A 24,449-nucleotide genomic window follows, 5' to 3' on the forward strand; every position below is an offset into this window, starting at 1 on the left:
AACAACAAGCATCTCTGCTTACTGCAGGAGAAGAAGCAATCCTTTCTCTGGGGGCAATTCTGAGCAGCTCAGTTGGTTCCAATGCCACTTGCACCTGGTACACGTCTGCTCTTAGGTTATGCTGGTAGTGTTAAGGTGGGATGGGTTTGGAGCTCTCAGTCATGTCAGAACTCAAACCATCTTATGCTGTGGAAGTAGATGGATGCTGTAAATGCTACGTGAAATTGCCCAGCTCTTAGCTGTCTTTAAATAGGTACTTGTTTTCTTGATGTCTGTTGTTACTTTCTGTCTAGGTTGAAGCATGGTGTTGCTGGGGGGAATGGAGCATTGCTGGAAATTCCTTTTGCTATTCTGGAGTAGGCTTGGTATCTGGGAATGCTGTATATGGCATTATCTGACACTTCGCAGTCAGGCTGAGGCTGTAACCCTGCTGTTCTGTTCTGGGGAATGAGGACAACCGGTATCCATGGTGCAGAAGGCTGTGTTGTCTTGCTGCAGCTCCAGCACAGTTTGTCGTGGCTGCCTCTGCACATAGCACAATAATGCCATCAAAGGTCTTTGTGTTACACTTGCTGTTTTGCTAGTCTGAAGAATTGCTAACTCATGCAGCACTAATATTTCTGGTTCTTGTTTTTGACTTTTTCTTCTGCAAGGGTAGAAATAAAGAGAGACTTTATTCCCAAAATGCAAAGTTTCATGGAAAATAGTTCAGGTTCCTGTTGTGCAAGTCTCCTTCTCATGACTGTTTTTGTTTGTCTGCCCTTTTTAGAATGTGCATGCTATTCTTCCTGTGAGAAAAAGGTCATGTTCCCACTCTGGGTGCTATTGTAGTCCAGATAAAAACTTGGTAAGAAGTGGTAACATGCTAGGAAAGAGAGTGTTAGGGTCAGCAACAATTCTACTTTCTATTTTTGTTTGGTTCCAGCAAGGTTACATGAGTCAGAGTGGGCTGTGGGGAACTGCTCCTGAAGATGTACATGTTGATTGAAACCCGCACAAGTTCCCTTCTTCATCTGACAAGGTCACCTGGCATCAGGTCTTGGTCTGTCTTTGTTGGTAAGTATTGTAAGACTGAGTCTCTCTAAAATTCTGTTCTCACCACTACCTTTTATTTCTGACTTCAGTCACCCGAACTCTTTAACTTCTTTGTTGATAGTGTTCTTCGGTTTATTTCAGAACTTTTACTAAGAGAGAGGAATCATAATGAATTCCTGAAGGAGCTTGTAGCACGAGATGCGTATGTCATGCTATAGAAAGGCACTACAGAGGGACCTGAATAGACTGGATTGATGTGCCGAGGGAAACTGTATGAATTTCTATAGCGTCAAGTGATGGGTCCTGCATTTTGGTCACCAGCAATGCCAGGCAATCCCACAGGCATGGGAAGGAGTGGCTGGAAAGCTGCTTGATGGAAAGGGACCTTGGTGTACTGATGGACAGTTGGCTTGATATGAGCCAGCAGTGTGCCCAGATGGCCAAGAATCCTGACTTGCATCAGGGATGGTGAGCAGGAGCAGGGAAGTCATCGTGCCCCTGTACTGGCACTGGTGAAGCCCCACCTCAAGTGCTGTGTTCAGTTTGGGGCACCTCAGTACAGAAAGGACATGGAGGTGCTGGAGCAGGCCCAAAGAAGGGCAGCAGTGCTGGGGAAGGGCTTGGAGAACATGGCCTATGAGGAGAGACTGAAGGAACTGGGGCTGTTTAGCCTGGGGAAGAGGAGGCTGAGGGGAGTCCTGATTGCTCTCTTACAGCACCTGGAAGGTGATTGCAGTGAGAGCGGGGTTGGTCTCTTCTCACTACTGACAGGTGACAGGATGAGGGGAAATGGCTTCAAGTTGCACCAAGGGAGGTTTAGGTTGGATATCAGGAAGAACTTCTTTACAGAAAGGGTTGTTAAGCACTGAAATAGGCTGCCCAGGGAGGTGGTTGAATCACCATCCCTAAATCATTTGAATGTGGTGCTCAGGGATGTGATTTAGCAGACGGTTAGTTAGGGTAGCATGGTTAGGTTTTGATTGGACTTGATGATCTTTAAGGTCTTTTCCAACTTGAGAATTCTGTGATTCTTTCTGGCGTTTTCTTTGAGAAAGAGGAATAATGACTAGAACTCCTCCTTTTGTATAGTCCCTAAATGGGGCTGATATTTGCTCTTCTCTGTAGTAATTTCAAAGTGAGACTGATAATTTTTCAGTCTGTCATCTGCAGAACCTCACACTCATAGATTGAATTCTAAGGAAGTCTCAAAAGGGCTGGGAAAGAACTTTTGCTGTATGCCAGGCAGCATACAGGATCCACATTTGCATTGAAAAGAAATCTGGGTTCTCAGAAATGGCAAAATCTGCACTGTAGCAATGCTCAGCTGCAGAGTCACACTGCCACAGCTTCCTCCTGAGTGGAGGAAGGCAGTTGGTGGCTTCTGACACAGTTTGTTGCACAAATTTTCTTTTGGCTCCACAGTACTTAGAGGGGGAAAAATAACCTTGGTAGTGTAAACATGAGTGCTGGAAGTTGTACTGTGCTTGAGGGGAAGTATAATGTAATGGTTAGACTGAGTTTCTCTAAAATTCTCAGTTCTGTCAGTATCTTTTATTTCTGACTTTGGTCCCCTCTGCTCTTTAATTTCTTATATGCAGCGTGGGAGATTATTATTATTTTTTTTTTTTACACTAAGTTCAAAGAAATATAACTGTCTTTTGTAGAATAATCAATGTTGCAGCCACAAGACCTTGTGGCTTTAATTTCTGAGTGTTCTGTATTTTCAGGGAATTTTAGGAGGTTTGAGTTCCTCATTCTAATTCTCTCCTCTTATTCCAGGAATAGCCTCCATAGGTTTGGCTGCTGCTTATTACAGTGCAGGTAATGGCCTATCATTTTTCAAGAATTGTTTTTCCTGTTGACTCCTTTGTGTGGCTCTGTGCAGCCTTACAAAGGCAGTGTATGAACCTGTCACCCTCTGTGTGACACGAATGTTAGAATCCAATAATAATTCTTGCCTCTGTGTGAGTCATTATGCTTGAACGCTGTGTTTCTTACTTGGTCTTCCTGCTCATTTGCAAGACTATCTTAAGTAATAACACTCAGTGCTCTAGCATTTTGTGCTTTCAGTATGCTGTATGTGATTAGCTGCTCCCCACAGCCCTCCTGGGAAGATGTACCAGGATTGTCTGTCCCCATAATGAAATTATGTGCCTTTGATGCCAGTGCTCCGTTTCTCTGGAAACTGTTAGCTCATCACCAGCAGAGATTACTCACAGAAAAACACCTTTTGAGTGCAGGCAGCTGGTGCTGCTTGCCCCCACTAGAGCAGAGTGCACCACGTGATAGGTATTTTTCTACCCATGGAATTTATTTTTCAAGCTGTTCTGTGACTCTTGCAGCATCCTGTTGAGCCTCAGGTTTTATAGCTTAGTAGCATATAAGAACTTACTGCCATTACAATCCATACTTATTTGAAGAGCAAAGTTCAGTGAAAGCTGCTTAAAACACCAACTATATCAGACATCTAAGTGTTGTTTGTTTGTTTTTGAGACAATACTGACCTATATTCTATTTTCTTTTCAGTAAAAGCTTGAGTAAGCAAATTGTTTAGATAGGCTGCTAGGTGTAAACCTTTCCAGGACAAAAAAATAGAAGTGTTGGCTTGCTGAAAGGGCTGACTGCTTTCTTTTGTGAAGCTTCAGTGAATTACTTTGCATTATCCCTAAATCCTGAAATAATGTGCATTAGAGTTAATGGCAGAAATGCTCAGATGCATCAGAGAAACCACTTCTTTCCTTGTTGCCTTTATAAGGAACGTGCAAAACTGTTTTGTATAGGAAAGAAGGAGAGAAGCTCTAACTCTGTGCATCTTTTGTGTTGTTCAGACAGCTTGGCATGGAAGCTCTTCTACATGGCTGGATGCTTCTTCGTGGCAGCACAGAATCTGGAGCAGTGGGAGGTAAGATGTTCAGCACAGGAAATGAGGTCATTGTGCTAGCTCTGAAATGGTTGTCAGGTGTTGATTTCGGCTGTCTGATGTACTTTGCTGTTGAGTAGTTGAAACAAGCAATTTATGCTTTAGGTTTTGAGGAAACTCTTCAAAATTCTTAAGCTAGGATGTGAAGGTAAATAGAACACATTTTTTTTAAAGGGGAGACCTGTCCTTTGTGGCAGACATGCAGGCAGATCTGCTCTTGTGGCTTCATGTAAATGAGTGAAAAAAAGTTCTCATTTAGCTGTTCTACTGATTTGCTCACTTGCTCCTAGTAATAAGTGACCACTGAACAGAGTGGTTCTGCCTTCCAGACTACTCAGGCTGTTTTCAATTAGGAAGAAATTGTGTTTGTGAGGCTTGTTTCTGATCTTTATGATGTCTGTGTTGGGATATGGGCTGAGAACGTATCTCCCCCTCTGCAGGCTTGTCACTTTACTGGCCTGAGTTACTGGATAAGTGACCTCCAAGAGAGACTTGGTGTCTTCATTGAGTCTTGGGGAAATTTTAAACCTAGTGTAAGCCCAGTCTGTAAGAGAGAATTACAGGAGCAGCATGGAAGTGCTCAGATTTGATTCCAGCATAGCTTTTATTAGGTGAAGAATGTAGCAGGAGAGGCAGGGAAACCAGCTTATCTTCCTTCTAGAAGTAACATAAGAGATATGGAAAAGTCTGTTAAACCATGTACAAGATTACTGTTTTCATGGTCCAGTAATAGACAAAAGTCTCCAATTAAATTAGCTAGATGTAAGAATTAAAATAGCTGTATACAAAGAGAAAATTGATTGTTTTAAATTTTTTTTTAATTGTTCAATTTTACAGGAAGCTGTATTTGACAAGAACAAGGGAACAGTCTGCCTAAAAACATTCAATCTTTACAAAAAGATACTGACCTTCTCAAAAGGAGGCAGTGAACAAGGTGAGAGAGCAGTATCTGTAATAGCAACTGTGATTGGCGGGCAGAAAAAAACACCAAGAGTTTACTGTTTCTTTTTTTGTTTTCCCTCAAGAGTTCTGTACTCAAGTTAGGCACGTTTGTTTCCAGGTCTGATTTGTTCACAAACAGCAAAAGTCATAAATTGCTTTTTAGGCTCTGTGTGTTTTTTTCAGGCTAAGGTACTGAATGCATCAGGTTAGTCGTTTTAATTCAGGAGCTTCCACATTGCTTTCCAGATGAGTGTAAGCCATTCCTTTGGAATGATTATATGCAGGTTTGCATTTCCCCTGGCTAGCCTGCTTTGTGAATGGGACAGGTGGAAAGATATTTTGCTTAGGTTAAGTATTGGTGGATTCAAAATTGTATCAGGCTCCCTAAAGTGCCTGGGTAGTATTCTTATTTAATGCAAAGCAAAATGAACCTTTTGGTTTTTTTTTCTGAAAGCAAAACAAAGTTAATGGCCACTGAAGACAGCATATTCAGTAGGCTCAGCTTAATGCAACATCTGATTTCTTTTAAGCTTTCTGATGAAGTGACAGAAGCTGAAGTTTAGTGTGTGACTTCCTTACGGTTACTGCAAGGCAGAAGTTCCATTGCAAAGTGAAGTAGGATCTTCAGTGTCAGATTTTCTTATTCCTGGTAGTCTAAATCAAACCAGCTCTCGAGGTGCTTAGAAAATTGACAGAATACACCATGTCCTAACATTGATTGGGATTTTAAACAGGATGTTTTGGAGGCAGAAGATAAAAAGGATGTTTAATTTGTGAACTTTTCTTTTGGATGTGTTGGAGCCCAGCACATCTCTTCCTGAGAGTTTATTACAGTTAATACGGGGATGCAGAGGTGAGCAGATACTCTGAAAAGTTAAATCTTTTTGTTCTATCTCAGTAAACTTAACAGCTGTTTACCTACTCTGTACACAAAGAGTTGAAACTCTTTAAAGTGTGGCCATGTAAGAAACCAATGGTCTCCATTTCCTAGGAAGCAGTGTAACTTGTTCATTAGGGCTGAACCAGCTGGTGTGCACTGTGCTGTTTGTTTTGGTCCATTGCTTTAGCAATTCCTTGGTATTACAAGTCTGTGGTAGTTGTGTGAGGTCAGAGCAGTAGCACTCAAGAGCACGGAGTCCCAGTGGCACAGTGACTAGGATTGCTCCCTAGGAGAGGTGCTGAAAGTTTATTGAAATGCTAATCATGGATGGCTTTATTTTCCACATCTGCTTACAGTGGTTGCTCTACTGCATGAGATCAGAGATGTCAATGTGGAAGAGGAGACGGTGCGGTATTTTGGGAAGGGTTACCTGGTTGTGCTACGATTTATCACTGGATTTTCACACCCCCTGACTCAGAGTGCTGTGCTGGGCTGCAGAAGGTGAAGTGTGGACTTTTTTTTTTTTTTTTTTAATTGCAAAACCAGTCACATGGGTCAGTAATTAAACAAATCATTTTAGCACCATTCCTACATGCTGATATGACTGTTATTCAACTTTTTCAAACCACTTGCAGCAGGGACTGTGAGAAGAGGATTGATGTGTTCTGACAAGGAAGGAGTTGCTTGGCTTGATGTTTCTCTGTAGGATGTAGGATGCTGTCAGTCATGCTCTGTCCTATCAGCTGGCCCTTTAAAAGAGTTGTTCTCAAGGATCAGAATGGCCAAGGTTGGGAAATGCCTCTAAAATCACCTAGTCCAACCATCCACCATCCAACACCCCCAGTGTTTCTCACTAAACCATGTCCCTTAGTGCAGAATTTAAGCATTTTTTGAACACCTCCAGGAATGGTGACTCAGTTGTCTCCCTGGGCAGCCCATTCCAGTGCCTGGCCTCTCTCTTATGGAGAAGAAATTAATGTACCTGTTCTTGTTTCATCAGCACCACAATTCCATTAACTCCTACACTGTTTTTTCTTTTCTACAGTGATGTGGAAGCAGTTGCCAAGCTTGTCATCAGTTTTCTGGAATTGGACAGAGCAGAGAGCCAAGATGTCTATGAGAGCAGTGAAACAGAGGCTAGTGATGCTGGTGAACCACAGGATGAATATTAATAGTGATGAGCTGAAGAGACGTTCGAAGATCTGGAAATTACAGATTGGTTGTTCTTCATAACGAAATTCCTCAGTCTTGACTTGGGCATTTCTCTACATGTGCACTTACAGTGGGAAGAATCTGTCTTAGGGCATCTTCTTTAGTGCTAAACTGCTTCAAGATCTGTGCTCCCAATACTGCCATTGTAGAATCGAAAGCAAATTCTATCTTAGTTCCTGGATGTGGACACTGCTGTCTTTTGAACTTTGTCAGCTTGTCACAATTGTCTAGGAGTAGTTATTTATTATTGTACAGGTTTAAAAATGTACTTTCCCATTAATTAATTGGAGCTATAGATGTAAGCTTCCACTTACTGCAAAGATGTGCAGGTACAGTATATGAAATGCAGAACAGCTGAATTTAACTCAGAACACAATGCTTTGAGGTTTCTGAAATATTGTATATGGGTGAATATAATGCTAAATTGGTCTTAAGCAGCTTAATATATGCACTGAGGTGATGCAGAGTAGTGGCACTTTTATATTCTCTACTACTGACTTGCTATTAGATAGCAGTGGAAATCATGAGGATGGTCAGGAATTTTAAACATCAGGTTGCTCAGCTTGTTACTGTCTTAGTTCTCTTGGAATTGCTAAGGGGCCATAACTAAGAACCAACAAATGACCGTGTTGGTTGTTCAATGCCTTTATGTTCTGTTTAACTTCTGGGCATAGCCTACCCAAAGAACAGCCTTATTCTAGACTTAAATGTTTACTATTTTAACTGTGTGTTTGGGAAGGAAGTAAATAAACATTCCTTCAGGTAGGGAAAAGACTGATGTCAGACACCATGGCAGTTTAGTATTTTGCTGTAGTAATGAGGAGGTAAATAATAACTTAGATGTTGTTTTTTTAAGATAGCTGGGCTCAGTGTTTGGCTTGGGCCCATGTGTTACTCTGTGTGCACTGTCTTCTGTTCTGACCGATGGCTTCATTAGTGGTTAAAATTAGGAATTTTCCAAGGTACTTTATGAAGTAAACGCTACCTCTTTTAGCCAACAAGTTCTGTCTAGAACTAAAACTTCATTGTACCTCTATCAAGATGCTGGTATTACAAGTACAGAAATTATAAGAGCTGAAAGTTCCTTCCATGTGCTATAACTGCTTGTATTCAAGTTTACCAACTTGTGTTAGGAGTTGTATGGAGTTAAGACCTGAATTAGAAAATACTGATGGTTTCCTCTGGGACGTCTGAATAGACTACGTGGAGGCAGTACTGCCTCTATGCCAGCACTTAAATGTCTGGTGGCATCTGGTTCTTCAGGATTTAACTGCATTCCTATTTAAAAACTCTACCTCTAAAGAAGTGAAAGCTATGAAATGATTTCTGTTGCACATTCCATTGGTAATGGAAACTGTGTCCATTTATCTGACCAAAGAACAGGTTGATTTCACTTCCAGCCATTTGTGTCTGTGAGACCAACACGCTGTTACTGCTGGTTTGAAAGGATCATCCAGGTGCAAGAGGGAGCTGCTGTTGATGCAGCCTGACTGTGGCACTGAACCAGGTGTGTTAGTATTAAATAAGAACTTGTGATCATGTCAGGTATCAAAACAGACCTCTGCCAGCAGACATGCTCTTGAAGCACTCCAAGTTTTCTGGCTGATTACGTTGCTTTCAATCTCTGCCTCCCATTACTGGAATTGGGAAGCTGCTGTGTATGAACATTGGGGAAGAACAGGTTGCAGGTAATTAACCAGATTTGGCCTTTATTTTGCAGGGAGATGTAAACTACAAACCATCAAACCTTTTATATTCTGCAACTTTTTTTAACACTTCAGAGAGATTTTCATTTCAGTATGTACCCTCAGTAACACTCGTTCTGGAGAGAGTGAGACTGAATTTGGATGAACTGTTTTTTCATCACTCTGTAAAATGAGTTTTGAGCATTCTAAAGACTTTCAGTAGGAAATACCCTTAAATGCTTAGTTTTTATAGTCTAGTGTAAGTAAAATAACTCTACTACCTGCAAATACCTTCTTTGTAGCAAAGATATTTGAGGGGTATGTGGTATGGCTGTGCATTGCACTTAATGTTCCAAACCTACAGATTTGACCACTGAGTGGATAAAATGGACAAAACTACCTGCATTCAATCTTAGTTACACTGAGTTTCATTTCTGTTTCCATGAGAGCTGGTGTCACGGGGAAAATACAAATAATGCTGTGGTTTTTCAGTTAAAAACCATTTTTATAGAAGTATTTACATTGATCTAATTTTAGACTGTGTCCTGCTTCAGCGGAGCTCTGCATCAACCTTCGGTACGTTCTTGGCATGAAGCATGATGTACACAGGTGTCCTGCAATACCAAACCAAAATGTAGAGATGCTCTAGGAGAGAGAAGGACCTACAGAAAGGTATTGGATGGCCTGAGTTCTGTGAGTGATATTTTGTGGGATGAGTTGTGTTTTTAGTTGTTGTCCAATAATCAGCTCCTTTTAGATGCTTAGGTGCACCCCTCCCTCTCAATATCCTGCTGAGAGCAGGTAGACAGGAGAGAGAGAGAGGGCTGCTGCACAAATGGCAACGTGTCTTACATTTATACAGGCAGTAAAAGCCACGCTGGCTTACGTATTGCATGAAAAGTGCTAGTTCTGACACTGGTAGATTGCTAGGAGGCAGAACTTTGTCTGGAAAATAGTTAGAAATAGCTTTTCTACTTCAAAATGGAAGTAGAATTTCAGCAAGGCCTCGCGTGTCTCTTTTTTTATTAAAATCTCCATTGATAAAATCAACTTTAAAGTGTTTTGTGTCACTAATCTTTTTTGATTGTTGATTTTAGTTATATTAATATTGTTGGCTGTCTGGAGTACCATTTGGCACCAACCTCCTGGAGATGATGGGGTGGGCGGGCAGGGCAGAGGAATCACTGGTATATAATCACTGATCCTGATCATGCTTTCTTTTCTTAACATTTTTCCATATCAGTTAATAACACCAACTTTCCACTGGTGCATGTTTTCCCCTCTTAAACCAAACCAACATGCTGTACACAAAACAAAGTTTCAACAAACACTTGGAATATCAAAGTATTTATTAAATAATCTTAGAGTAAGGGATGTGACTTCTGCAATTAAGGCATACACAGCAGCTGTGCATTATTTTTACAAAAAAAGAATTGTAGACCACTTGTGTAGACTTCTCATTTCAGTAAGTTGTGTTATGCTACCTCCTCTTGTGTGCTCTGCATCCAGAGATATGCTCATGTCTTAACAGTCGGTCCAAGAACATATCAGTACCTGTGCTTCCCAGGTAAGACTTGCAAGAAAGCAGTAAATGAAGCAGACAGGTAAAGGATACTCTGAAGATTCGTGATACAGTATTCTTAACTACGTGACTTTAGAATTGTTTTCCTTGTATCTTCATGTTCCAGTAAAGTCCTAAATGTCTTCCTATAAGTTTCTGAAGATTCTGAATGTTCAAGATGAAAACAGAAGGTAAGAGCATTTTTCCCTTGCATTCAGTAGACTTTGCTCATGCTTGAAATTTGGACAAAACTGCTGTCAGATGTACTGAATTTGAGGGGGGGGGCAGAGGGGGGGAGGGGAAGTTTTCTGCCTTGTGAATACAGCTGAATTCTGACTCCCGATTTCCATTATGCAAGGAGAGCAAATCTTACAGGGCAGGTGACTCAGGGCTCAGCAGTGTAAGAGGACAATTAATACAGACTCAAAGCCTATTACCTTGATAAATTCCTTTCTCCCTCAGGTCACTTGTTAAATCACAGTGGTTGCTTTAACTCTTAAGATGACAAACTCTAGCCATATGACTACTTGCATATGTCCACTGGCCACGTTTCCCATTGAAAAAGACAAATTAAAACATGACTAATTTTGTGCTTTTATTGCTTTGTCTAAATCATCCACCACTTGCTGCAGCTTTTCTAGGCTGGGGTGGACATTCTCCTCCATCCACTCCTCTACAGTACACTTGTGGAAGACTTGCTCCATGGCTGCCTGGAGGTCTTGCACCACAGCATTCCACTTGGACAGAAGACTGACCAAAATCAAGGAAGAAAGGAGAAAATGATCAAGTTTGCAGGTGATTTCTGCCTCAAGAGGGGACAAGCTTACTAGGGCTTTTACAGGGGCTACAAAGAGGATACAGTCCTTAGGATGAGTATGCAGAAGCAGCATCTGTAAAAAAGACCTTAGCACAAATGGCAAAACATGGTACATTAAGTACTGTTAATCTTAGCAACTCTTTTTCGGAAAGCACACGTGCTGCCAGGGGAAAGGGGCCTGGTTTTATCCCAAGCTCTGCCTGGATCCTGGTCCCTGCTATGTTCCCACATGGAGACTCACAACTTTTGAGATGGAGGAGTAACTCCATATATAAGGGAGGGCCTTCCAAAGAATCTGTACTTGTATTCACTAAATTTGTTCAACAGATGGCAGATAAAAGTAAGTCTGCTCTTCTATTTAAATCTGTTCTATGAACACATTGCAATGATTGATTTTAACTGATCTTTCTTAGTAAACTATATAAAGAGGTGAGAACTCAAAGCTGTAGGAATTTGCCAGCCTGAAAAATGACAGACTTGTTCCTATGTAAAATAGGTGGTGTTACCTTATTGCATCTGGCTGAAAGTGATGCATTATTATAGGATGAATAATCTTCCTTTTTCTGTGGTAGGGACTGAACCAGCCTGTGACATACCTGAAAATATATGTTAGTATGAACAGTCTTTGAAACAGCAGGAGTGTATCAGTAAACAGAGGGAAGTGATTGAGCTTTATCTCACAAATGGAGAGAATGACTAAGGAGTAAGCAAATTTAAGGCTATATATCTTTGGAACTGGCTTGTAGAAGACTTTGTGGCAGACAATAACAACTGGACACCTGCTGCAATTTAAGTTTCATTTCAAGTTCATTTTTCGGTAACCAAACAATTAAAAATATTCACTTTAAGTTCTAATTTAACAAATAATCAGTTTACTGAAGTGAGACAGCACATGCAGTCTAGGAATTCAGCTGAATTCAGATATTAAGTTCTGCTGAGGTGTCGGTATGCAGGGTGAAATGCCTGAAATGTAGTGCTTAACGTTCAAGCGGCTTGTTGGAGTTCCCTGCGTACGTGGCCCATTTCTAGGTGATACAGCCCCCACGCCCCTGTGGACAGAAAAATCAATGCAAACCTTAGTACCTGTTCCTTTCAAGAAGTTCATCCACTGATGACTTGAGGTAGAAGCTAACTTGTGTCACAAGGGTAAGAATATTGCTGCCAGGAAAGGTCCCCGTACTTGTGCTGTCCAAAGAGATCGTTAGTTTCTGCACTTACTGTGCACTGTGAAGTGTCTGAGTCCAGCAGCTGGAATTTTACCTCATGAAAGTATCTAATTCCAGATTGGACATTCCCAGGAGCTTTTCCACATTTTCTTTAACCTTTTCAGAATAGCCACCTGGGCAGAAGACATAAGAAATGAGACAGAGGAGCCTTCATAACAAAAGTGCTCAAAAAGAGGGTTTTTCTCAAGCATTCAGCCTTGGCTTACCAGATCTCTTTGGATGAATGTAAGTTAAAATAGAAAAAGAACAAGGAAAAAAAGGGGGGGTGGAGGAAGTACATCTTTCACAAGGCTTCTTGTGCCACAAAAAGCCCTTTTTAGTTATGAGCTTTCCATTCAGAGTACTTAATACTTTTAGTGTCTTAGTTAAGCATAAGCAGGTTGTGTTTTAATGTTTTGAAAAGAAATGCAGACAGACAAAAGTAAAAATTTGATTGGCAGCTGCCTCTGAAGAAGCCAGAAACAATAGGAAGTTTTTACAAGGCACTTTACTTCCTAGGTGCATTTTAAGAAAATGGATTAATTTCTATATGTAAACAATATTTAAATATGTCATTAGTCTCACTTATGTACCAGCAAAGTTTGAAATTAATTACCAAGAAAGCAATTCTTCATTTTTTTTCCAGTACGTGATGAGTTTAGTGGTGATTTTGTATATAGTATATATAATATACTGTATATATAATATTTTATAATACAACATGATTGGAATACTATGGCTCTTTTTAAATGCGTAGGCCAAGAGGCTTCTCTGCTGCTGCAGGTGAGATGTGAGATCTATTGTTCGTAATTTGGATCATGATCAAATAGTGAAACCACCTCAAAATGTAGTAAGCCTGTGCTAACCTTAGGGCAAGGTCATTTCACTGCTGTGTTAGGCTTTAGCTCAGAGAGAATAAAGTTGCCATTGTACCATTCTCTAGTGCCTGCAGACATACAGCCAGTGATGGAATTGCCACGGGGAAAAGCTCACACAAAACAGAGAAGTGATCATACCTAAAAAAGAAAACATTCACTAATTAGACATTTGAGTTGGGTGAAGCTGAGCAGTAACTGATAGGAAAGATTCCAGCGTTGTCAACTTCCTTTCCAAATCTCCAAGTTCCTTGTGCATCTGAGGAAGGCTTGGGTGGAAGTCTGCTTCATGTTAAAAGACGTTCCTTACCTCTGCCAGCCAGTCAGCGCGATACCTTGGAGCACATCAGCAGGGATGCTGCTTGCTACTTTCAGCCACTGAAGGTGGTTTTTTAAGTGGTGTCCAATAAGTGTTAGAGACTGATTCACTCCTGTAGCGCCCTTAAAAGCGCTAGCAAACCACACCTTGGAGAAGCCACATCTACGATACTTCTCTATAAGAAGCACTGAAATAAGACACAAAAGAATACTTATAGGACACATATTTCTCCAGTTTTCAGCCATGTCTGCAATGTTCCAGTTAACAAGAATTCTGGGCTCTGAACGTTGCTATTAGAAGGAGAGCCGTGAGGTCTACTGGCATGGAAGCAGCTGGGGAGATTCTGCTGGTAATACAAGTGTATTAAATGCATCATACAATTTAATAAGAGGAGGGTAAATCTCCACTTGTCTAAAAAATTAGCTGCTGTTCTTTCATTGTAAGATGTTTGCTGCCTTGAAGGAGTAGTTCAGAAGAATTTTCACATAATAAGGGCTGCACTCCATCTTCTCCAATTGCGCATCACTTTCTTTCTTCCCCCCTTCAAGGATTAGCACTGATCAGACTTTTGTTGTTTTTCCCAAAATGGCACACATTGGAAAGTTTTAAAGAAAGCTTAAAATGATAATAAATAATCAGGTATCAGAGCTCTTCCAAGCAGCTTAGAGAAGTACAAACCTTTGCTCTCCACATCCAGGTCTGCAGCATAGTCCCAGATCATAGGCTGCACCAGCTGTGGGACCCCAGATTCTGAAAAGAGCAAAGTTTTATTTTTTTAAGTAATAGAAAAAGGACAGTTACAGGTGAGAAAGAAGTACATGTCAGTCATGCATTACTGTACCTATAGAACAAACTATGGCCTGTCACCGAATTCTCCATGCCCACGTGCATTTTCAGCCTTGTCAGGACTTTGAACATGTCAGGGGCACTAATCTATTAGTTTACCTGGCTGCTTGAACTGGTGGAGTTGCAAATGGTACATGCAAGATGTCAGCTAAATTCAAAGGAAATAATCACCCATTAAGTTAGGGATTATCTGCACAGAACTTAGCTTTTCAAGAAGCCCATAATGAAGATGCAAGGTTAGCTTCCCTTTATAATCAGCTCCCTGAGTAGTTTTAAACGTGAGAAAATCTCACCCCTCAACAAGATGCAGTAAACTGAGTACATAAAGTACAACAATAAACAACAAGTGCATAAATTGAGTACTTTAACTGCATCCCATTTTACTCTTAGTCCATTATTGGCTGTGGTGGTAGACTGCACGTAGCTAAATGCTGTGCTTCTTTTGTGGGAATTGCAGGAGTTCTAGTTTTTTGGGATGATTCCCCACCACGAAAGCTATGAGTAGGTCAATCAGAGCTGGAGGAGCTGTATGGCTCTTCATGATACTGTCTAAATCTGTTTAGAGCACACACGTAAAATGGAAAAATGTGAAACTCCATTAGAACCATTCTAATTTTAGTAGTAGTTGCATATTTTTCAACATAGGAGGCTTGTGACAATACAGTATTGGAGTTCCTCATTAACTGTGTCAACTTTAACATCAAGGACACAAAGCTTCTCTCAAATCTGCATTATAGGAACCAGATACTGTACAAAGTAACAACTAACGTTAGAAGGTGGTGAGAAATGTAGAAATTTAGGAAAAGACTACAGTTTTTTTTTTAAATGGGTAAAGACAGTAGAATTTATGGTGACCACTGTGCAAAATGACTATTACCAGATAGAAAACTGAACTGCGTACATTGTAAGACTTGCCCAATGTCAAAAAGAAAGTCTGTAGCATTACTGGGGACTAAGTGTCTCCACTTCTTACTCTAATGGGCCACATCTCAACTATTCTTGGATCATTCTGTATTGTATTTCAGCTGATAGCAGATCTGTTTCAACTGAATGCGTGAACTCTTTTGAAGGCTACCAAACGACTCACCCCATCACAGGTGACACACCTGCCAGTGTTTCCTCGCTGATCCCTCTCAGCATGTCATCCCACACGATGGGAGTCACAGTGGGGTAAGACGAAACCACATAACTTGCAACTGCTTTTATATGGAATAAGCACAGCTTCTCTGGCGTGTTCCCTTGTTGTTGCAGCCATTCCTTGGACTCCTCTCCTTCACCAAGGTAGTAGACCTGAAACATCAAGCAAATAATTCTGACTTCCTGTATGGGAATAGGGGGAACAAATTTGATACAGCATCACGCAATCATACAGTATTCGCAAACTACGGCACAAACGTAACACACTGAGCAGAAGTATTTCAACGTGCTTTTCGGTGCTGAAGACATTGTGAGTATCAACCTGCAGGATCTGGCTCTGACTAAACACATCACAGAAGGGCTGCCCAGGGAGGTGGTGGAGTCACCGACCCTGGAGGTGTTCAAGGCACATTTGGATTTAGTGTTGAGGGACACGGTTTAGTGAGAACTATTGGTGATAGGTGGACGGTTGGACTGGATGATCTTGAAGGTCTTTTCCAACAGTGGTGATTCTGTGAAGTTTTCTAGAAGAATTAAAATATCTCAGGAATAATTAAGTGCATGGGAACTGTTGAATCACAGCCTGAACCTCTGCTTGACCACCTGAGGCGAGCAAGGAATCAGCCATGAGAGCACAAGTGAAGGCACCTAGATCCATTTAAGAGCTGACTACCAGGGAGGAAGAATCTTTTCTGGAGATCCCCTCCTTTGGAGTTTCATGGCGAGCCCAGGATATGGGTAAGCGTTCTATCTGTTCTCTTTCAGTATAATAAAACTGCTTACTGCTTAGCCAAACTCTCTGGTATATTTCAGAATTATAACATCCGTACATTCACTGGTTATACATTAAGGCATACTGTATTTGTCTTTGGAAGGTTTGTCTTGTGAGCTGCTCTCACCAGTCTTAGTTAAAGAAAACTAGCAACCATATGGTCCAGAATTGAATGAAGTGAGATTCCTCTCGTGGAAGGAGATCATTTCTACACAAATCCATAAGTGACGTGGGAGCACGTCCAAAGGTTGGCCCAGCACAGTCAGTCCTACGTAAGCTGCGTATTTGGGCTCAATAAGATGGATACGCTCCGCTGTCACGTCAGCACCCGGCCCGCGCCTCACCTCATCGCAGCCGATGTGGAACCACCTCAGGTCCCGATGCAGCTCCATGACGCGGTCGATCATGGCTCTGACCAGCGCCAGCGCCTCCTCCTTGTGCGGGTTGAGGGCGTTGGGGAACAGCTTCACCTCACGGAGATGCGCGAACTCCTTGTGCTTCAGCGCGAACTGCGGCGGGACGGGGCGCGGCGATGGGACGGGGACCCGCGATGGGACGGACCCGTGCGCAGCCCCAGCGGGAGGGCGGGTCGGGGGCCGCTCACCTCCATGTGCCCGAAGCTTTGCACCAGCGGCACCACCTCCAGCCCCAGCTCCGCGGCGCGGCCCAGCAGCTGCCTCAGCTCCGTGCGGCTGCGGAAGGACGCGCTGAGAGCCGCGCCGAGCGCCGAGCCCGCCGCCCCTCCCCGCTGTTACCTGTAGGCGTGCGGCGCGCTCAGCGCCTCCAGCGGCGGCGCGTAGGGAAACGCGTCCTCGTACTCCAGCAGCAGCCCGGTGGCGCCCATCGCGCGGAGCAGCGGCAGCACCTGAGGGGGAGGGGGGGCGATGGCGGGCGAGCGGGGGGCGCGGGCCGGGCCGAGCGCCGCCCCCTCCCTTCTCCCCTCACCTCGGCCAGGTACGCGGCACGGGGCGGAGCGCCCTTCAGGTCCAGGTGCACCAGGTGCCGCCGCATCTCGTTCGACGGCTCCGGCCGCTCTCGCTCCTCCCCTCTCTCCGCCCCGGCAGTCCGAGCGCGGCGCGTCGAGTGCATCGCTCCGCGGCGATGGCGGCCGTGGCGGCGCGGCGGCGGACGGGCGGCGGGGAGCGGCGGCGGCAGGGCAGGTACGGGGCGGGCGGGAGGAGGGGCGGCGAGGGAGCGAATGGCGGCTGTGCGGTAATGGCCGTGCCGCTCCCCGCAGCGCACGGAGGAACGCGAGTCCACGGGATGCGCCCGGCGGGCGGCTGTGGGCCGCGTGCTTCGTCTCCGCCGCTCTCGTCGCGGCCGCCGGCGCCTTCCTGGCGTGGAGCTCCCGGAGCGCTGAGGATGGCGTCGCCGAGGTGTTGGCCGGGCGAGGGGAGACGCTGCTCGACAAGTTCGTGGAGGTGCCGTGCTCCGGGGACTACGACGGCTACCGGAGGTTTGAAGGTATTTGGGGATCCCCGCTCCTGCAGGGAGGCGGAGCGCTGGGGCCGCTCCCCGTGCTCCTCACATAACGCTCTGCTGAGGCTCAGGGGGAGCGGAGTAAACTTTGTGCTACTCCCGAGCAGGAAGAGGCTTCTTCTCGGGAGATGTCTCTTCTTCAAAGCGCTCCTCCTGTGAAAAAGCAGCTCAGCTCTTGTTTCAGCCTGGCTGTGTGTTGAGTGTGAGTGGTGAACTGTGCCGTGCTGAGGAAAAAAAAAACTTTATTTCCTGATTTTTTTTGAATCACAGAATCATTTAGGTTGGAAATGAGCTCTAAGAGCATCCGGTCCAAACATCGACCTGCCCCACCATACCTGCTAAACTGTGTTCCTTGATGCTATAGCCGCCCTCTTCTTGAAAGCTGTTATCCAAATCTGGTTCCTCTTTAGCTGTTGACAAATCCATTCCCTTATCTGGTTTGTTATATGTTTATGACAAAAGCTTACTAAGCTTACTGCAGCTTACTGGGAGCTGCAGTGAGCTGCTTGGAGCAGAGCAGCTCTTCCAGCACTGGTTTGGTGGGAAGCGGCCATCAGCTTGCAGCTTGGTTGTACTGCCCCAAGGATGGGAGATGGAGGGGATAACTGCCTGGTCCTGGTGGTGTTAGGCAAAAAACGGGTAACAAGACAGAAGGTGATGCACAGCCTGCGGTCAAAAAAGGCCTTCCCAGTGTTCATGTGGTAGGGCTTTGGAGAATTCATCACAGTAGATGTTCTTGAAGCCAAATAAAGCACCTCAGGAACTTCCTCACAAGAGTGCGTCCTCAGTAGGAGGACTTTTTGATTCTAGCATGAGAATGCACGTGTTCAGTTTTAACTTCCTGCAGTAAGGAAGAATGGCTGCTGGCTGTTCTTCTGCTGTTTCAAGGCCAGAGAAATCTATGCAGCCAGTGTTGCTGCAGGTTGGTTCTTCAACTCTGAACTGGGGTTGAATCTATCTGCATTCTGCTACCAGGGCTTTGGTTTATCAAAAAACAAACAAGAAAGCTCACCAAAACAGTATTTTCCCAATTTCTGGTTTGTTAGAGGAATGTTCGGAGCTGAAGACTTGTGGTCTTGGCAGCCCCAACAGCGTGGAGAAGGCACTTCAAGGATATCTCAGCTGAGGAATGAGCGGATGCGTTCTGTGTTCTTGCAGTGTGGGAGCAGCAAGCGCGCCCTCTCTTGACCGCGTATTAAATGGCTGATGTGGTCGGCATCAAGCCCAGGAACGTGCTGGAGGCACGAGGGGGAGTCGCCTTGGATGGGTTTGTATTCAGTGTATTTGCATTCGCTCTCAATGCCCGCCAGAGGGCGCCCGTGAGCCGTCCGCAGCGCTCCTGCTGCACGCGTTACTGGGAGCTTCGGGTGGCCGCCCCGCACAGACTGCTGCTCTCTGCCGAACTGCATTCGGCTCCTCAGCTTTAATCGCTTTGTTGGAAACAGCTTTTTATCACTGAAGAGCTTTTATTCCGTCTTTACTCTGGCGTTGCATCCACAGCTGCTGGTGCTGTGGCAGGAGGCACGCTGCCATTACCCTTTGGTCTGTCCACAGTTCAGATGAGCTTCTTACTTATGCACCTGCTCCCCCTCAATCCAGTCCAACAGAGCATCTGGTTTTGCTTTAATAGATAAAAGTGGTTGGTGTCACAGAGCCTTATTTCCATAGTACTGCTCAACAGAAAACTTGCTTTATACAGCTATAAAATGTGCCACAAGTACTAAGTTGATGATGTTTGCAGAAGATGGGGCATGCTGTGAGCAGAATCTGATCCTTGCAGCCAGATCTTCGCTATTTCTGCTCTCTTGAGATATGGTTAACTACTTAAAACTGCTGTGGCTTTCAGCGTGTCTGATGAATCTGTGCATAGTCCTGTGTGTGCTGGCATACTCTGTCAGGGTTCAAAGCTTCTGCCACTGCTGAGGCTCTGAGATCCTTTCCCAGAGGTGAGGTCAGTGGATATGGAAAGCAGTTTTAATAGTGGGTCCAACACTGAGATTTCTGGTATTATCATGACAATATCATCTTGCCCATCTCTTTTCTCTCAAGTCATCCCTGTCTTGGCAATGAACCTCTTTCAAGAATAGGCAAAGCTGGGATATAGGCACCTAGACCCTGGGTCCTGTTACTTTCTATTTTCTGTGTGCTGATTAGGGAGTATTTCTGGCTTTTCAGTGTTGTGTACATTTCTTCTTTACTCTGATTGGAAAAATACAACTCCTGCATTCAAAGCTGAGTAGCTTATTAGATAAGTGATTTGTTTTTGCTAGGCACAGCTTTGTGGAAGCTATTGGGTACTCTGTAATGCTAGCCTATATTCTCATGAGTGCAGATTTAGGAAATATGCTCTTACTGCTTTAGTGCTCCCACGTGCAGTGGTTTCTTAGACAAAGATGACACATTTCTTAATGCTGAAATTGTTTTCATCAACACAGGTGGTTCTAGTCCTTTCACAGTTTGCATCCAGTGTTCATACCTTGCTTCTGGAACCTGTCTGATTTCATGCTAGACTCTGTTTTTGTTTTTCTTCTCAGGTTGGAAAAGCTTCAGCTGTTTCTTTCAGAATACCTCCTGCTTCTAGCATTACCTTTGCTAGTTTTCTTAGCTTAGCAATGTGCACGGGAACTGCTGAGCCACAGCCTGAACCACTGATTGAGCACTTGTGGAAAAGACCCAGTCAGCCCTGGGAGCACAGGTGAAGGCAGTTAACACGTGCAGTTGGAAGGGGAGCAGCCTGGCTGCACCTCTCTCAGACCTCATTTGAGGGCTGACCTCTAGCTGGGAAGGTTCTCTTTTTAGAGATCCCTCCTTAGTGAAGCTTTTCCCTGCAAACCCAGAATCTTCTGATACAGGTGAGCAATCTTCTTCCCTTCCTTTATAGCACCTCTCTGTCATGTCAGTCCTGCTGTCATCAGGTCTCTGTTGTCACACCTTTCCCATTGTATTGATACATGCAATTGCTACACAACGTAACCCTCATCCTCTCTAAAGCTAGCTTTGCTAAATCCTGACTCCAGTACCAGCCTTTCCAGAAGGGTAAGTCCTGCGCTGTTGTTTGCAGCCAGAATTTTAGAGCACAAATCTCTTCTGAAAAAGCAAGTCTTTCTAGTGTCCTTTCTGGGGAGTCATGCAAGGAAGGTTCTGTTTGGGTGAGTTGCTGTGGAGCATTGAATTTCTCCTTTGAATTTCCTTTTTGCCACATCTCTCCTTGCTTTCCCTTATCTCTAAGAGTTTTCTTTGCCACTCGTGCATTAAAGAGTCCTTTTCAGTGGCACAAGGAAGGTCATTCTGCTCTTTTGTCTCTATCTGTCAAGACAACTTTATTGGTTTTCTATGCTCAGCTTTCTCCTGAGTGTCTTAGAATCTCATTTTTGTGTCAGTCTGTTATCTCAGTCTTTTTTAATCCTGTTTTGTAGCAGAATAATAATAAGAATTGTACTGCAGCTTTCCGAACTTGTGCCTTATGATTTTGTTGATGTCTTTATACCCATAGAGTGTTAGATAAGGTGTGCAATACGTGGCGTGTGATTTGTGGTTGGTGGTAATTATTCTGCATGTCTTTGGTGAATGAATCTTGTGGTTCTTAATGAAATGTCTCATAAGTGTTTTCAGTTCTGGCAGCCTAAATTCGTTCCTTTTTTGGTTGTTTCTGTACATCTGTGAGTGTTGAATTGAAGCTGTTTCTCCCTCAGCCATTTGTCCTGCTCTTATGATGAGTGTTTGCTAGCGTGGAGGCACAGATGTCCCATCATTCAGCTTCTGAGATGCTTTCATGCTGGCGTTCAAAAGTGAAGAGCCAATTTTTAACCTACGCATACGATGGAGCCTTTATGGGCTTTAGGAGGGATGAGAAATAGTTGGCATTGTTTACTGGCTGCTACTTTTTCCCATTCGTGACTGCTAGGTTATATGCTACAAAGGAACATAGCATTTCCAGTGCTTGCGGTGTTTAATTGGCAAACGGTCAGTGCCTGGGATTGAGAGACTGAAAAAGCTCAGGATTTCCATGAGAACATGGTCCTGCTTTTCTGACTGCAGAGGGAGGGGATAATTACACTTCTCCTCAAACATGGCATAGAATTCACTCTCTCTTCCTCCCCCCCTCTAATTCATAACTTAGCACAACTTCTCCACCTGGAAAGCCCTTGTCAGTTGAATTCTATGCTTCTGGGGCTGTGGTGCAAAGTGCTGTTTTCAAATTCGTAGAGCACCTTCAGGTTGCTGATTGAATTTTTTGCATTTTTAAGTGTTTTGGTTTTTTTTTTCCTCTCCTGCACACTTCTGTTTCTGAAGAATGGTGTGTTTTGATTCTGCTGCTGTTCACAGTGTCGAAAGGAGAAAAGTGAGCTTGGGGTTCTGGTTCATTTTTGTTATGATGTTGGGTTCTGTGCTGGCCTTGCACTACTGGTGGTTCACATTGTAACCTCGTAACATTTTTACCTGCTGCTTTCGTAGATCATCTTCAAATAATTCAGCATGTGCCTCCTGGAATTTGACTCTTGAGCTGATCTCAGTGAGTTGTTGCTGGTAGTCAGAAAACAGGCAGAATTGTTTGGGTTGCAGCAGGCAAATCCAGGTAGGAAACCAAGTGGGTTACATTTTCACCCCAGTGGTTTAGAAGGAAAAATTGCTTTTCAGGATAGTTGGGTTCTCAGGTGTTTGCTGGGAATGCCCTCAGTGCCTCCAGTTTAAATACACATCCAATAAGTGGCTTTTTCAAGTGTGCAGTTGGTACATGTTGTCAGCCTCAGGTTTTGCACCCACATCTCCTCGTGGCTTTTCTTTCTTCTCAAGGTGCTGCTGTAGTTGCAGGGTTTTGCAGTGTTGAAGCAGCCAAGGCACGTCCAGTACGCCAGTGTGCAGCCCTGCAGAGCACTTGTACTGTGGCAAGATTTCTTTTTGTCACTGTGCTCATTGTTATCATCAGATGCTTTTGATCAGAGCAGACTGACACTTTTGCCTTGGGCGGATGAATGCAATTCTTTTCCTCTTGCAGCAGTGCTTTGTACCCTCTCCTTTGTTCCGAGGAACAAATAATCTGTGAAGAGGAGCTCAGCAACAGAAAAGTGTGTTGGCAAATGTCAGAAAATGGCTTCATTCACATTCTTCCATAAACTTTACATCTGTAAATGGAGTTTCCCCAGGAAAATGTCTAATGCAGCATCCCAAGGTCTGTATTGACTCAGAACTGATTTTATTTCTTGTTCTTGCCCAAAGGCTGTTGTGCATCAGACTTGTAGTTTTAAAAGAAATTTCATATATTCTTCACTCCTCTTACTGCTGATCCTTTTCCGTGAGCTTTTAATATTAAATGCCAGGTCGTTCTGTAGTGAATTTTAAGTGAATTCTTTTATTGTAGGTCCTAATGCTTTTGGCTATGACACCTTTTAATGCAAGATCCATTATAAAAAAATTGTCCTTTGAGGTCTGTTTGTAGAGACATTCAGAATGTGATTTGCCCTCTTGACTCTCCCTTTTGAGAGTGGTGTGTATCCCTGTCCATTATCTGAATGCTTGCTTACACTGTGAAGAACTCTTTGTAGGTGTTTGCTATTAAGTGGTTTCAGTTGCTAGAAATGCTGCCCGATTTTGAACTGCTAGCCTGAGATGAAGGGATCCATGTGGTTCTTCTGAACTCCCTGGCTCTTGCCCTGCCTGTCTGAAGGCTAGAACAGAGCAGGTAAGGGGAAATCACTGAAGATCATCTTCCTGAGACCAGTTATGTAATTAAGAACACTTGTCTGCATCTAAGTGCAGCAGTACATTTTGCCCTTTTTCCCATCTGTCTTTTTACATGTACGTATGTACAGATGTCTCCAGCACAGCCTGACTAACCAAGGGGCATCTTTGGCTCCAAATGCTAGATATGCTCAGCAGCATCAGTAAGTCTGTTTTAATCCTACACTGGGATTTTGATAAAAATATTCTGTGGCTCCTGATGTAACTTTTGACTCTTTGTGGATCTGAAAGGGGAGTAGGAGGACATCATGGGGATTTGGTTGGGAGCTTTTTGGGAAGGTGGTCTTTCCTTTTGTGTTTCAGGGTGCACTCCCAGGAGGTGTGGAAGAGGTGTGAGTGATGCTGTGATCACCAGGGAGGAAGCAGAAAGAATCCGTAGGTAATTCTCCTTCTTAAATTTCTATCTGCCATACTGACAGTGAGCCCCAGTTCAGTTGTAATGGAAAGCTTGCAAGCTGAAGGGGGGTGACTTAAACTGATTAATGCATTAAACTTGTGTGTATCTTATTAAAAGCTACTTTGCACTGCTGTTGTAGTGAAGGCTTTTTGATACAGAGTCTGCATAGCTATGTGGGTTGTAGGGAAAAGAAAAGAAAACAGAATTCTCTGCACTAAATAAATGTTGAACAATTTTGTTCTGTTGTTCCAGTTTACCTTCAGAAATAAAACCAAACAATAAAACCAAACATAAATCTCCTTTCAGACGAGTTGCTTTCTGGGTGGCTACGACCTGGTGCTGACCCTGTAGTTCTCTATGAGCGCAGTGATCAATTTTAATCAAATAGCCTGGGACTGTCAAAGTCTGTAATTAGAAAATCTGTGGTGGTTTTTCTATTTGCTTGTTTCGTTTAATTTTGGCCAGACTGAATCTGAAAGCCAGGGTTGTGGGGTTTTTTTAGTGAAGGTGCTTATGGTCTTGTATGTAAGGGCTGTTCCTGTCCAGAAATGTTCTGCAACGTGTAGATACTTTATTTTCATGACTAAGTGCATAATTCAGGGTTTCAAATAAAAGGTAGCTTCTCTTT

The 24,449-nt window shown here is 43.5% G+C and overlaps 3 protein-coding genes across 4 annotated transcripts in view; 2 read left to right on the plus strand and 1 right to left on the minus strand.

Moving 5' to 3' along the window:
- Positions 1 to 9,724, plus strand: part of LOC122168145 (cytochrome b-245 chaperone 1) — a 10,623-nt gene extending 899 nt beyond the window's left edge. The window contains exons 1-7 of one of the 2 annotated variants that reach the window (XM_042833224.1): positions 108 to 253; positions 926 to 1,056; positions 2,815 to 2,856; positions 3,864 to 3,937; positions 4,793 to 4,889; positions 6,134 to 6,278; positions 6,823 to 9,724. In XM_042833224.1, coding sequence (XP_042689158.1) covers positions 972 to 1,056; positions 2,815 to 2,856; positions 3,864 to 3,937; positions 4,793 to 4,889; positions 6,134 to 6,278; positions 6,823 to 6,949 — 570 coding nt within the window. In that variant the 5' untranslated portion in view covers positions 108 to 253; positions 926 to 971 and the 3' untranslated portion in view covers positions 6,950 to 9,724. Of the gene's footprint in view, positions 1 to 107; positions 254 to 925; positions 1,057 to 2,814; positions 2,857 to 3,863; positions 3,938 to 4,792; positions 4,890 to 6,133; positions 6,279 to 6,822 lie in introns of those variants that run through there. The other variant, XM_042833223.1, reaches the window with a different exon arrangement.
- A 281-nt stretch (positions 9,725 to 10,005) lies between these two features.
- Positions 10,006 to 17,295, minus strand: HEXD (hexosaminidase D). Its single transcript, XM_042833421.1, has 12 exons — positions 17,152 to 17,295; positions 16,962 to 17,071; positions 16,811 to 16,898; positions 16,551 to 16,715; positions 15,404 to 15,587; positions 14,130 to 14,201; positions 13,443 to 13,638; positions 13,191 to 13,273; positions 12,313 to 12,391; positions 12,136 to 12,237; positions 11,559 to 11,648; positions 10,006 to 10,985 (listed from the first exon to the last, which is right to left on the minus strand). Exons 1-12 carry the CDS (start codon positions 17,293 to 17,295, stop codon positions 10,817 to 10,819), a joined length of 1,482 nt encoding a protein of 493 aa, XP_042689355.1. The 3' UTR covers positions 10,006 to 10,816.
- Positions 17,296 to 17,307: 12 nt separating this feature from the next.
- The window catches only part of OGFOD3 (2-oxoglutarate and iron dependent oxygenase domain containing 3), a 35,504-nt gene continuing 28,362 nt past the window's right edge, over positions 17,308 to 24,449 (plus strand). Inside the window, exons 1-3 of the mRNA XM_042833208.1 lie at positions 17,308 to 17,366; positions 17,444 to 17,670; positions 23,728 to 23,803. Of these exons, the coding sequence (XP_042689142.1) occupies positions 17,308 to 17,366; positions 17,444 to 17,670; positions 23,728 to 23,803 (362 nt within the window). The remainder of the gene's footprint in view (positions 17,367 to 17,443; positions 17,671 to 23,727; positions 23,804 to 24,449) is intronic.

The sequence above is a fragment of the Centrocercus urophasianus genome, unplaced genomic scaffold (assembly GCF_019232065.1).
Source record: "Centrocercus urophasianus isolate 14NV4802_14NV808 unplaced genomic scaffold, USGS_Curo_1.0 seq_41, whole genome shotgun sequence".
Taxonomy (NCBI): Eukaryota; Metazoa; Chordata; class Aves; order Galliformes; family Phasianidae; genus Centrocercus; species Centrocercus urophasianus.